The sequence below is a fragment of the Rana temporaria genome, chromosome 1 (assembly GCF_905171775.1).
Source record: "Rana temporaria chromosome 1, aRanTem1.1, whole genome shotgun sequence".
Classification (NCBI taxonomy): Eukaryota; Metazoa; Chordata; class Amphibia; order Anura; family Ranidae; genus Rana; species Rana temporaria.
This window is the reverse complement of record NC_053489.1, coordinates 438,000,183-438,014,230: the sequence shown is the minus strand read 5'-3', so window position 1 is coordinate 438,014,230 and position 14,048 is coordinate 438,000,183. Positions and strand designations below refer to the sequence as shown.

Here is a 14,048-nt window from a genome sequence, read left to right as displayed (position 1 = left end):
TGAAAGTGTGATCTTTATAATGGATTTGGTTGTAGTAAAATAGCCTAATTGACAATGAAAAAGTACAAACACAAGGCCTGCATGCCGAATTCGGCCTGACAGGCCTCGTCATGTGGCCCTCACACCCAGTTTTGCAGCCAATGTGGTTGAACTACATTTCTCCACCTCTCACTGCGACTTGTAAACACAGAAGCCTTCAGTGTTTACATGGGACAACTTTGGAGCACACCCCTGAACCCTGCACTCTGTACCTAGCGCTCCCCTAAGTCCTGCCCTCTGTACACAGCCCACCCCTGAACTCTGCACTATGTACGTAGTTCACTCATAAACCCTGCATTCTGTACATAGCACACCCCTGAACCCTGCACACAATGCACTCCTAAACTCTGTACGTAGCGTAACCCAGATACAACCGGCCCTTACAGGGCAACCATACTGCTGATGCGGTCCACGATGAAAAGGCGTTTGACATCCCTGATCTAGTAGCTTAGGAAACAGTGTCTCGATCCAAATGACATCCTGCAGATCGTAGAAAGCTTTAATACAAAAAAAAAAAAAAAGTTGTGCAGATCAAAGCAGGTGATCAGATAGACTTTTTTCTTTTTTTACCTATCTCTAGCAGAATACAGTATACGTGATGAAAAGTGACTAAAGCAAGAAGAAAGGTGGGACTAATTACATAGTGCCGGGGTCTCCAAACTGTGGCCAGAGGGCAAGATGTGGCCCTTAGCTTGCCTTTATGGGGCCCTTAGGGCCTATTACCTCCACTGATACGAGGCACTATTCCTTCCTCTAACAATGAGGTACTATTCCTTCCGCTGACATCAGAGATGAGGAACTAATTCTTCCAGCTACACAAATTATGGGGCTCCATGTCTCCCACTAACACCAATAAGGTCATTTTTTTACTCCCACTGAACACCAAGCCTATGGCATGGTTTACTCCCACTGATACTCGGTCACAGCCTGGCTCCCCTATGGTTTGAAGGGCAGTAAACTTGCCCGTTGTTTTGAAAGTTTGGAGACCCGACAGAGCATCCTCTTGCTACCGAGTGAGGAAAGGACAAAATTATTTAAAGTAGAACTATAAGCAAAACTATGGCCAGACTAAGCCTAGGTTTCAACTAGTGCTGCATTTTTCAGTGCATTTTTGTAGCAAGTTTTTATATATATTTTTGATGTGTTATCATACCTAAGGCGAGGACTGGTTATTAAACAGAAAACCCTGGCAAAAGCCCATTTACATGCCTTTAATGCATTTTTTAGAGCTTCCATTTAAGTCTATTATGTCAAAAGCGCTATGCTGCGCCAAAAGAAGTACCTGCTCCTTTTCAAAAACATTGAAAGTACGCAGTCAAGCAAAGGGATCATGTTGATAAAACTGTTCTGGAAAGTGCGAAATATCACAAAGTTTTCGTTTTCATGGCCAGCCTAGGAAGCAGCAGTTTGCAGGGCAGTAAGTTTAGAGCATGCCGCCAATCCAAACACAACTAAAATGTTATAAAAACTACTCTACAGGATGAAGCTTGAATGCATACAATTAATTACACTTAATGCTTGATCCCATTGTTTACACGGCTTAGATTACGGAATTTGCTTTCTTTGAAATACAAAGGTTCTTACAGAAAAGCTAGCTACCCGTGTGCTTATGCTGTACTAGGTTTCACAAACAAACTGAAGACACTACAGTGGAATTTATATCGGCGGTTTTTGGTCCCAGTAAAGCCTGGACACTGCGGGAAAGGAGATACAAACAAACAGAGGTAATCCCCTGAACTCCAGGTCACCCCTGTCAGCATAGTCCATAGTACACAACTAGGGACCAGGGCTGAGAGTATAAACTGCCCAGAAAAAGCAGCCGTGCAGGAAACTCACTACTAAACAATATCTGGTTCTCCCAAATTAATCCATACATATTCAATAAATTAATTACCCTGTAATCTATTTTTTTTATTAAATATATTCTTACCTTATTATTCGGTCTCCATGTTATGTCCTTCGTGAGCTCCCACTCATTGCCATTTGTTTGGAACATGTAGCTCACGCTATTTGTATGCACACTACAAATCCCATAGTCCCAGGTCCATCTCAGGAGCAAGAAAGAGTGTGGTTCTGTTCCTACATACAGTGGGACCACGGAGAACAAATGTAGTCCCCCCCCAAAAGTAAAATCGCAGCAAAAAAGTAAACATGGAGGAGGCTAAAAGCAATAGAAGGAACTTTTCTGAAATTCAATAATTGCACATGCAGTCTATACTTGAAGGTTTGTAATCTATATTTTCTTGTACAGCTTTGTCTTTGATTTAAAAAAATAAAAATAAAAGAAGGTACTTTTCTGAGTGACAAATACATACTTTTATTTTTACCCAGGTACTTATTAGTTCACAAGTTTTTTTTTTAAATGGGGCATCTCAAAGCCTTGGTCTAAATCAGGGGTCTCCAAACTGTGGCCCGAGGGTCAAATGCGGCCCTTTCCTAGCCTTTAACAGGCCCCTGGGGCACTATTCCACCCAATGAGATGAGGCAATATTCCCCCCACTGACACCAGCAATGGGGCACCATTTCTTCCACCGATATGACAGTACTCCTCCGCCTAGTGACCACAAACCCCGAGGTCATGTTTAGTCTCACTAAGGCTGCATTCACATCTAGACGGACGAAATCGCGGCGTTTTGTCGCCGCAAATCGCGGTAAAAATAGCAGCGTTTTGTACCGCGATTTGCGGCGACAAAACGCCGGTATTGTCCGCCTAGATGTGCCCCAAGATGACCCCCTCTATGGAGATGATTCCCATCTCCTAGCCGAACGCTCGAAGACGCCTGAAAAAAAGGTCCGGGACCTTTTTTCACGCGGCAGGCGTCCGGCGTTCGGCGTGGAGATGTGAACCATCTCCATAGAGGGACATCTGTTTTCAGCCCTCTGGCGGCAGCGGCGTAGCGCTACAGGCGTAAAAACGCCTAGGTGTGAATGGGGTCTAATGCTGGGCCCCAGGCATTTTCCACACCCGGCCCCCCCTAAAGTCTGAAGGACAGTAGAAACATTTGGAGACCCCTGGTCTAAAATTATAAACCCACACACCACCACAGCATGCCAGTGCTAAACATTGTAGTTGACAAAGAGTTGTAGTAGCAATATTAGTAATTGTTTCATTGCATTTGTAATAACATTTGTTTCTCTTCGTCCATTTGTTTTTGACCGGATTCAAATTTTTATAATGGGATCGAAATTTTCAAAACCAATTTGATTTGAAAATATCAAATTAATCCAAATTAATTTTGAAGAATAGCTGGAGTTCAAAATTTCAAAAGACGACTATAAATTTATTCTATTTTTTCTATTCTGTCATATTTTATTATTTTCAATTTTTTAGTCTATTCCTTTATTTCTATTTTTTCTTTTCTATTCAATTTTATTCTTTTCTTTTTGAAATTAGAATTTCGGAACATCTCTATATTCGAATCTCCAATTAGCAATTTTTTTTGTCGAATTTAGATTCGGAATGAAAAGAACGGCACATGTCTAGAAATCAATTGATTCCCTTATTCACACCGAACAGCAGGGAAGGTGGTATCTTCCAATCTGGCTTTTGTATTGTGTAGCTTGGGAAACTATTGCCAGCTAGATAGCTGAACCGTGACCACGACTGCTTGGATAAAGTCCTTTTTCATCCTACAATCTCCCACAAAAAAAAAAAACGAAAAATCAACTTATCAAGCCGAGTAGAGCCAACAGGGCCGCGGACAGCTTGAATTTTAGTAGATCCAACACTATGGTCTGACAAATTTCCTTTGTCAAGGATAACACGATCTCATAGTGCTATAGGATATAAAAAGGGTATTCGCTATAGAATGTACCAAACTCTAAATAAGCAGAGCGGTCATTGGACAAGGTGAAGAGATGGGGTTGTGATGCCTCAATCTCAGCCAATTACAAAACCCCTTGTATTCATTAAAAAAAAAAAAAAAAATACACGGCTTTCTGTGAATGGCAGCCACGCCAAGACCTCCCCCCCTGTTTACTATGCAAAAGGATCATTGCACAGTGGTGCCACAGATATGAAATATGGAACATTACATTGGTCCAAGCTGATCAATGCAACTCTGCAATGAATGTCATACGCATAATTCAGCTTTAACTTCTTATTTCTTTACTTTAATTCCATACAAAAATTGAATTACACATGCCCAGAGAAAAAACAAACCTATTTAATGGAGAATGCTTCTTCTACCTCCGAATGAGTAGCTAAGCAGGTCCAGTAAAAGTACGATATATATATATATCTTATATATTGTAGTCTGCTTGTAAGGGAGCATACGATTGTCTGGCTGTTGGCACCAAAACTTCAAGCTTCCTACCCGCTTCTCCTTGGACATTACAGACACCCACTTGCTGGTAGCTGTTGGCCTTCACCATATTGTGGCCCACTCCTTGCCAGATGCCTTCCCACGACATCTCAAACCACAGGCCTTTATATTAACCAGAAAGGAATGTCCACACAAAACGTATAGTTTCTGCTCTTTACTGTTGGTCATCAAAGATGGGAGTGGGAGCAAATCACATCGCTCAGAAATACTATCTGGGATCACTTTTCCAATCACATATAGTGGACATACCATAGCCATCATTATTTAAAAAGCCGCACATTGTACATCACTGTTAAGCTGTCTTTTCGTGTCTTTCATGCCTAGAGTAATTAGTACTGACTCAAAGGGCTCCGGCTTGCCCATTATCGTATATACTACTAGAGTATAAGCCGAAGCACCTAATTTTACCACATAAAACGTATTGACTCGAGTATAAGCCTAGGGTGTCCATTGCATGCCTCACTGTGTCCATGTGCATGCCTCACTGTGCCCATGCCTCACTGTGCCCATGCCTAGACTTACATTTAACATGGGAGCATATAGAAGGGGTGCCTGGCTTTGAAAAAAATAAAAATAAAATCGGTGCTCCCCGGCCGTAGGTCCCCCAGACAGCAAACTTTGCACACTTGTAGATGAGAACTGGGACTATACGTGTGCCAAGATTTGAGTGCAGGGGACCTACGGCCGGCTGGTACCGGGTCGCCAAAGTTACCAGAGAAATTACCGTTTAAAATGGGAGTCTATGGAAGGGGTGCCTGTGCTCCCCGGCCGTAGGTCCCCCGCACAACAAACTTTGCACACTTGTAGAGGAAGTGTGGGGCTATATGTGGGCCAAGTACCGGGTCCCCAAAGTCCAGGAGATAAGGCACAAAAAGGTGACTCGAGTATAAGCCGAGGGGGGCATTTTCAGCAGCAAAAAATGTGCTGAAAAACTTGGCTTATACTCGAGTATATACGGTAGGTTCTATGCATCCCTGCATGTCATTCCAGACCAGACTGCTGCAGCTGTTCTAGTTCCCAGGACCTTCAGGGCAATAGCACTCACAACAGAGAGGTACTGTCCTAAAGTACCTTTTGCGCCCTGCTTCCAGTCCATTTAGACAAATGTTTCTCAACTAAAGTCCTCAATTACCCCCAACAGGTCACGTTTTCAGGCTTTTCAATATGTTGCACAGGCGATTTGATCCGTTTCACTGCCCTAGTAATTTCCATAGCCATTTTATCTGAAGGAAATCCTAAAAAAATAGGACATGTTAGGGGTACTTGAGGACTAAAGTTGAGAAATGTTTAGTGAGACAGGCAGCTGGCTCTTCTGGGTGTATGGCTATCTCACAATGTTCAGGGCCTCTGTGATAGCTCACTATATTTGCAAGTTGGTGGGATGTTTGAGTCCCATGCCCCAACTACACTAGCCTCCTCTTACCCTAGCATATATATGGGCACTTACTCCACCCATTACATTACTACAACAAGGCTCTGTCTAAAAGGGAACCCAACACCCAATTACATAATTACCTATTCCAATATTATTTTGGGACATAGCCACCTAGTGGTAGACTGGCTCACAACACATGCTATCAATCTGCAACCTTCATTTATATTAAAGACTCACATTAAAGGTTTCTTTTAAAGCCAATATTGTGCATGCAATAACTCTTACCATTAGATGCAACCATTCGAAGCTTCTTTTGTTCCCGAAATCCTCTCTGAATACGCAATGTTGCCCACTAAAAATACAAAATGAGGACATTCAAAAACTCTGCAAACCCATCAAGTAAAAAATATACCATAAAACTGAACACAGCATTCTGTTTAAAATTTACAAACATGTCATTCCTACCTAGCTCTTCCTCTACTGGGGTCCGCCACTTGCTCCCCCTTCACGCTTGCTGGGGGCACTCATGCAGGCTCACCCCGAGTTGGCTCTGTTGGTCCATTGACATACAGAGCGTGGCTGGGCCACGCCCCCACTCTCCTCACTGGCTGCAACTGACAGCAGCAGCCACCAATGGCTCCTACTGCTGCCGTCTCTGTCCAGTGAGGGGAGAGAACGAGCTGAGAGAACCTCTGCTATCATACACAGAGGATCGAGATCAGGCTTAGGCAAGTATAAGGGGGGCTAGGGGGAAGCTACATGCAGGTTTTGTTTTGTTTTTTACCTTAATGCATAGGATGCATTAAAGGGGTTGTAAAGGTTCAGATTATTATATATTTTTTATGTCATACTTGCCTCCTCTGTGCAGTAGGTTATGCACAGAGTGGCCTGATCCTCCTCTTCTGTGGTCCCTCTGTGGCACTCCTGGCTCCTCCTCATCTCGAGTGCCCCGTCTGAGAAGAGCTCTCCTACGGGGACACCCATGCGGGAGCCCTCCCGTATCCTGCTGCTGCGTCTGTTGACAGACAGCAGGAATTGGCTCCACCCCCCCCCCCCCAGCGCTCACACCAATGGATTTGATTGACAGTAGCGAGAGCCACTGGCTGCGCTGCTATCAATCTATCCAATCAGGACACGAGACACCGGCCGGAGCTGGTGTGCTCATTACTGTTGGGGGAATTGTTGGGGCTCAAGTATAAGGGGGGGCTTGGGGGCGCTGCTGCAGTAAAGAAGGTTTTTCACCTTCATGCATAGAATGCATGAAGGTGAAAAACGCAGAGGGTTTGCAACCCCTTTAAAAAGGTAATAAATAACAAAAGAAAAAAAATTGCATCTTTAGAACCACTTTAAAATATACAATTGAACATGGAATCTTTTGTTTAAAGAAAATCTAAGCAACAATTAGATGTACCATAATGGAAAAGTTATTCGGTAAGAAGCATGACTGCAAATTTATCACTGCATGTTGGGTCAAAATTCAAGTCTGAGGATAGAGAGATAGATAGAGATTATATATATATATATATATATATATATATATATATATATATATATATATATATATATATATATATATATATATATATATATATATATATATATATATATATATATATATATATATATATATATATATATATATATATATACACACACACACACACACACATATACATATACATATACATATATACATATATTTTCCCCAGGCATTCGGGAAATGGCAGGGCTGCCTCATGAATGCCTGACAGTGGATCGCTTTTCAGAAGTTGTCCATGTGTAAACCTAGCCAAACAGTGCGGGCAATGGCCGTTTCCCCCAGACAATCAGCATAACAAAAAGACTTCCATGTGAGGATCTACAGATACCCGCTTCCTTTCCAGACCTGACCAACCTGTAGCCTGCACCCAACTCATTCCTACAAGGCTTAAAGTGGAGTTCCACCCAGAAATGGAACTTCCTCTGATCCAGTTGCTAGATCCGCAAGGCTTCACTTCCCGATTCCCTTATTGAAGATTCCGGCGCCTGCACCCGCACCCGAGGGACGGTGTCCTTATAAGTGTCCTTATTTTAAAAGTTGGTAGATGCAGTATTTGTAGCTGCTGACTTTTAAGTTTTTTTTTTCTGGAGGAACTCTGCTTTAAAGTGGATGTAAAGTTGTAAACCTTCACATATACCCAGTGAAGTGAACAGATGATACACAGAGATGAAACAAATCTCCCTACATAAGTATTACATGTATATCCGCTATTTTGAGCTTTATATACTTTTTAGAAAGTGCACATCCTGTTAGAATTTTTTCTTCCTGATTCACCTGTGGGTGTGGATTCTTGCCATACAATGAGACAGCTGATTGGAGGAAAGGCCCCCCTCCACACCCCCCCTCCACATAGCCAAAGACCTGCAGAACTGTGCTGTGAAGTGGCCAGCTCTCTGCTAATTTATAGTACCCTCCCTGACACAAAATTCAGGCTGGTTTTATCTCAGTTGTCAGAGAACTTGTCAGCAGATGTAATGCTGATAACAGAGCAGGAGAAAGACATGGGACTTAGGGCTTTGAAAAGAGATAAGAATACACTGCAGATAAATGTGCCCAACTCAAATTTCATGAATCGAGTTTACATCCACTTTAAATGCTCAAAATGGCAAAGTATGTTGCAGGTGAGAGAACAGCTGCAGGTCTCTATCCCAGAGGTTTTCCTGAATTCTGATTTCTTCTTAGTATATGCAATTGTTTCATAACTACCCACTATAACCTAGTCCGGAGGAGGTAAAGGCATTCTAGCAGGCTTACAAAACCATATGTAAACCCTTGCCTTGTAAAACAACTCATTCAGTTTAAAATAGAAAATGAAAGGCAAAACATTTTATGTATATATTAAAAAATATAAATATCTCTGTTCTCAGCTGCATACGGATCTTAGAGAACTGGGGGAGGAGAAACAGCAGACATTAGTCTTCTCAGTGAATGGCTGTACAGGGGGGCATGTCAAGACAAGTCTGATCATTGGAGGGAGCAGGCCAAGTTCCCAGCACAGCTAGAGAACCGACAATGCCTTGTTCTGTCTAGTGTGGTCAGTTTTAAATAGGAAAGCAGGGGGACTGACAGGGACCTGGGCACACCCGGCACACCCTGTGCACACACCTATGCACAACTGGTATGCATTGCACTGGTATAAAATAGTTTCATTCATAGAAGCCATGCTTTCTGTAGCAATGCTGCGATTGGCCCACAGCTATAACACGGTACCTGGGCCAATCACAGTGCCCTGTACCATGTGATTAGCTGTAGTCAACCACAGCATGTCAACAGAAAAGAAGAGTCATGAATGGAAACCCATTCATGACAATTCAAACGATTGCTGTCACACCATATATAAAAACACCGCAACACTCCGATTAATGTATGTAAAAAACGATCAAAAATTAATAAATAAAGTTTTAAAAAGTGTTGTAACCAAAAAAAAAAACTATAGACATAGAAGAGGATATTCCAATGAGAGTCATTGGGAAAGCATATCGGTAACAATTAGTAACAAACGGGCAGTGTTAGAGTAATATCTTAACCACTTCAGCCCCGGACCATTTTGCTGGTCAAAGACCAGGCCACTTTTTTGCGATTCGGCACTGCGTCGCTTTAACTGACAATTGCGCGGTCATGCGACGTGGCTCCCAAACAAAATTGACGTTTTTTTCCCCCCCACAAACAGAGCTTTCTTTTGGTGGTATTTGATCACCTCTGTGGTTTTAATTTTTTTTGTGCTATAAACAAGAATAGAGAGACAATTTTGAAAAAAATCAATATTTTTTACTTCTTGCTATAATAAATACTTTTTTTCAAGTACTCGCCGATACCGAATACCGATACTTTTTTTTAAATGTGTCCCCATATGCAGCCATGTCCCCCCACACATATGCAGCCATGTCCCCACACATATGCAGCCATGTCCCCACACATATGCAGCCATGTCCCCACACATATGCAGCCATGTCCCCACAGATATATGCAGCCATGTCCCCACACATATATGCAGCCATGTCCCCACACACATATATGCAGCCATGTCCCCCCCCCATATATGCAGCCATGTCCCCCCCCCCATAGATGCAGCCATGTCCCCCACCCCATAGATGCAGCCATGTCCCCCCCATAGATGCAGCCATGTCCCCCATACCTAGATGCCGCCGCAACGCTGCTGCCGCCGCTTAGTTGATACGGGCGGGGAACATTACAGCTTTCATTTGAATAGCTGTAGTGGGGGAGTGTCTATACGCGGCGCAGCGGGAAACACTACAGCTATTCAAATGAAAGCTGTAATGTTCCCCGCCCGTATTAACTAAGCGGCAGCGGCGTGGGGGTTCTAAGTATTCTATTTAGGCATCAGGGTCATTTGCGGGAGTACAAGTACTCCCGCAAATACTCGGTATCGGTCCCGATACTGATACTGATATTGGTATCGGTACAACCCTAATAACATATATCTCAGTTTAGGCCGATATGCATTCTTCTACATTATTTTGGTAAATCGCAATAAGCGTTTATTGATTGGTTTGCACAAAAGTCATAGCACCTACAAAATAGGGGGTAGTTTTATAGCATTTTTATACATTTTTCCTAATAATTTTTTTTTTTACTAGTAATGGCGGTGATTTGTGATTTTTATCACAACTGCGACATAATGGCGGACACTTGACACATTTTTGGGACCCTTGTCGTTTTTACAGCGATCGGTGCTATAAAAATGCACCGATAACTGTGAAAATGACACTGAAGGGGTTAACCAGTAGGTGGCGCTGTAAGGGCTAAGTGTTTCCTAGGGAGTGCTTCTTACTGTAGAGGGGATGGGCTGTGTGTGACACGTCACTGATCTCCGCTCTGATTACACAGAGCGAAGATCATTGTCACTAGGCAGAGCGGGGAGATGCTTGTTCACATTAGCATCTCCCCGCTCTATCTCTCGTGAGACAATCGCGGGACCAACGGTCGGGCTCACGGAGATCGCAAGCTCCCCGCCGGTAGCATCTTAGAGGACGTACCTGTACGCCCTTATGCCTGTCCGTGCCATTCTGTCGACGTAAATAGGTGTGCGCTGGTCCTTAAGCGGTTAAACAAAAGGTATTTTATAAGCAAACAGTAAAAGAAACAAAGTGCTACACTCTGCTGTAACTTCCAGCTTCACCTAAAAGGAAAGGTACCTATATAAGGTGCTTCATCAAGAACAGACACGGACAAACATGTAACCCAAGAACATGTACACATGTGCAGCGCCCTGCTCCCATTGAGTGGGCGCTATGTGTTAAATTATAGTTGTCTGGAGCAGTAGTTTTTGCTCAGAAGGATTATTCTAAATTGTTGACTCTGTTCAGTTCAGCTGGGTTGCACAAGTTTCCCCCTCACGGTGGGTGTCGCCGTCACCGCAGGTCACGGTTGGAAAGGCAACAGGCTGGACATATTGGGTATCTCTCTCTCAGAAGAGGCTCAGGGGGTGTGGTCAACCCGCTGTGCATTCTGGGGAGGGGTACTTAAAGTGGAGGTTCACCCAAAAACCTTTTTTTTTAACATTAGATTGAGGCTCGTTTTGTCATGGGGAATCGGGTGTTTTTTTTACAATCGAAGCAGTACTTACCGTTTTAGAGATGCATCTTCTCCGCCGCTTCCGGGTATGGGCTGTGGGACTGGGCATTCCTACTTGATTGACAGGCTTCCGACAGGCTTCCGACAGTCGCATGCATCGCATCACGATTTTCGGAAAGTAGCCGAACGTCGGTGCGCAGGCGCCGTGTAGAGCCGCACCGACGTTTGGCTTCTTTCGGCTACTCGTGACGCAATGTATGCGACCGTCGGAAGCCTGTCAATCAAATAGGAACGCCCAGTCCCGAAGACCATACCTGGAAGCGGCGGAGAAGATCGCTCTCTAAAACGGTAAGTACTGCTTCGATTTTAAAAAAACTAACCGATTCCCCTTGACAAAATGAGCAAAATGATCAATCTAAAAAAAAAAAAAAATTCGGGTGAACTCCCGCTTTAAAAAAGGCACAGACACGATTTGGCGGGGTTCGTCTTCCGATCCAGACCTGAGGGCCCTCCTGGCCTCAGGGATGTTGCCTCAGGGATGTTGAGCTGTTTTGGAGCCTCGGGGCCAGAGTAGGCCCAGGAGTTTCTGGGGCCTACTGATCCAGGGATGGTCCTTCGCTACCTTGTTTATGGAAGGAAGCTGAACCAGTTGGAATTCAATTGATGGACGTACCCTGGCGGATTTACCTCACTGTGCTGCCGGTCCAGCTGAAAGATTCTTGGCGTGAGTCGTGTAACTTTTGTTGGAACTATATCAAGTGTGCAGTCGGTTACATGATCTTGTGGCAGAAGATAGTGGGACGTCCTGAAGCTACTCATCAAGTCTGTGGCAGAGACTTTGTCGAGCTTCGCACCAGCTGCTAGGCCGGTAAGAGTGGGCCTATCTGGCAGTTTCTAAAATCCAGTGTGGAGCCGAGTTAATCCTCTGGATCCAAGTGGTACCTGTGAGCCGCAAAGTGAAAGTGCCCGAGTCTTTCCCTGTCCCTCTACCCCTCTGTTGGAGAACTTTTGGGTAGATTCAGGTAGGGGCGCGTAGCCCAGCTTGTTTACACTACGTCGCCTTAAGTAAGAGAGGCAAGTACATGATTCACAAAGTACTTGCCTCCTTACTTAGGGCGGCGTAGTGTAAATGCGGCGGGCGTAAGGGCGCCTAATTCAAATTGGTTGGGGGGGGGGGGGCGTGTTTAATGGCAATGAGGCTTAACCTCACGTTTTTGACGTTTTTTTGTCACTGCGCATGCGCCGGGCGACTACATTTCCCAGTGTGCATTGCGGTTACGTACGCCGCACGGGCCTATTGATTTCGACGTGGACGTAAACGACGTAAATCCCGATTCGCGGACTACTTACGCAAACGACGTTAAAATTTCGAATCTCGCGGGGGGAACGGCGGCCATAATTTAACATTGTTATTCCACCTAATAGGTGGAATAACTTTAGGCCTCCTAAGGCCTTACGGAAACGGCGTAAATCGACTGCGGCGGCCGGGCGTACGTTCGTGAATCGGCGTACAAACTCATTTACATAATCTACGCCGACCGCAATGGAAGCGCCACCTAGCGGCTATCCGAAAAATTGCAATCTAAGATAGGACGGCTTATCTCTATCTCTGTTTGAGCATACGCTTAAACATACGTCGGCGTATATTCTGAGTTAGGCCGGCTTATGTACTGATAAGTCGGCCTAACTCTTACTGAATCTACCCATTTGTTAACAAAACCCTTAAAAGAGACTTTGGGTTGGTGCGTACATTCTTATGGACAACTCTTCAAGGACAACCCCTGAAGCGAGCGTATGGAACAGTAAGGTAACGGCAGGCCCAAGTCTAAACCAGCAGCTCCTTCGGGGGTAGTGCTACACATATAATACACAAAACTTCCGTACGCCTAATATAATGCACAGGCCGGATGTCAAGCGATAATCATTGCATGCGGGCATAATATAATACAACAAGGTGTATGGGACAGTATGACATCAAGTCTGTGCATTACCACGGGGATGTAGGTGGGGGGGGGGGGGGGGGTTGGAGTTTGGGACCTCCATCTCATATGCTTAATAATTGATGGCTACATATAGTGGGAAGGTGTGTAGAAATGTCCAAGGGGAGGTTTTCCTCGTCCATACATCAGAATGGTAACTTCATGTGTGCCCCACTAGTGCATGCCACTGGAAATAACAGTAATTAAACACATTGTAAACTTCACTAGGACATCCAGATATGATGATGAAATATAAATTTCCCCACTGAATCAAATGGCAGATTGTCAGTTACTTTCCCATAGCCACAAGGTCAAGCGTTAGATAGAGAGAATATGTCAGACAACTTGTGAGCTTGCTGTTATTCATCACTATCACCGCAGATTAGTTAGTTGGTGCTAGCAGGTGGAAGGTCATCCACCACATCAGTGGGAGTGGTAAAAGCAATAGGTCAGCCAGCGAAGGACTGCAGAGAGCTATCAGGGAAGAGGACTAGATGACAGGGGGAGGCTGAGGATATAAGGCATGAGCATGTCAAAGTCCAATTGCATAGAATACCAACAATGGCTTGGGTACTTTACTACTGTAGACACTTCCTTCCGTGCTGTCTTCGTTCCCATTTCCCCTCTGCACCTGGTGCCGTATAAAGTGCCAGCTCTACAGTTTTGCTTTCCTATCATGTGGTGTGGAAAGAATCGGTGCTGCAGGGATCTGACTAGCTCCCGCTGAGTCACTTGTGGCGCCGCGTACACTTTCT

At 44.3% G+C, this 14,048-nt stretch overlaps 1 protein-coding gene across 1 annotated transcript in view; it reads right to left on the bottom strand.

The window, feature by feature from the left end:
• The window catches only part of GPAT3 (glycerol-3-phosphate acyltransferase 3), a 113,457-nt gene that overhangs the window by 87,719 nt on the left and 11,690 nt on the right, over positions 1-14,048 (bottom strand). Inside the window, exon 2 of the mRNA XM_040326466.1 lies at positions 6,025-6,091. Coding sequence (XP_040182400.1) covers positions 6,025-6,091 — 67 coding nt within the window. The remainder of the gene's footprint in view (positions 1-6,024; positions 6,092-14,048) is intronic.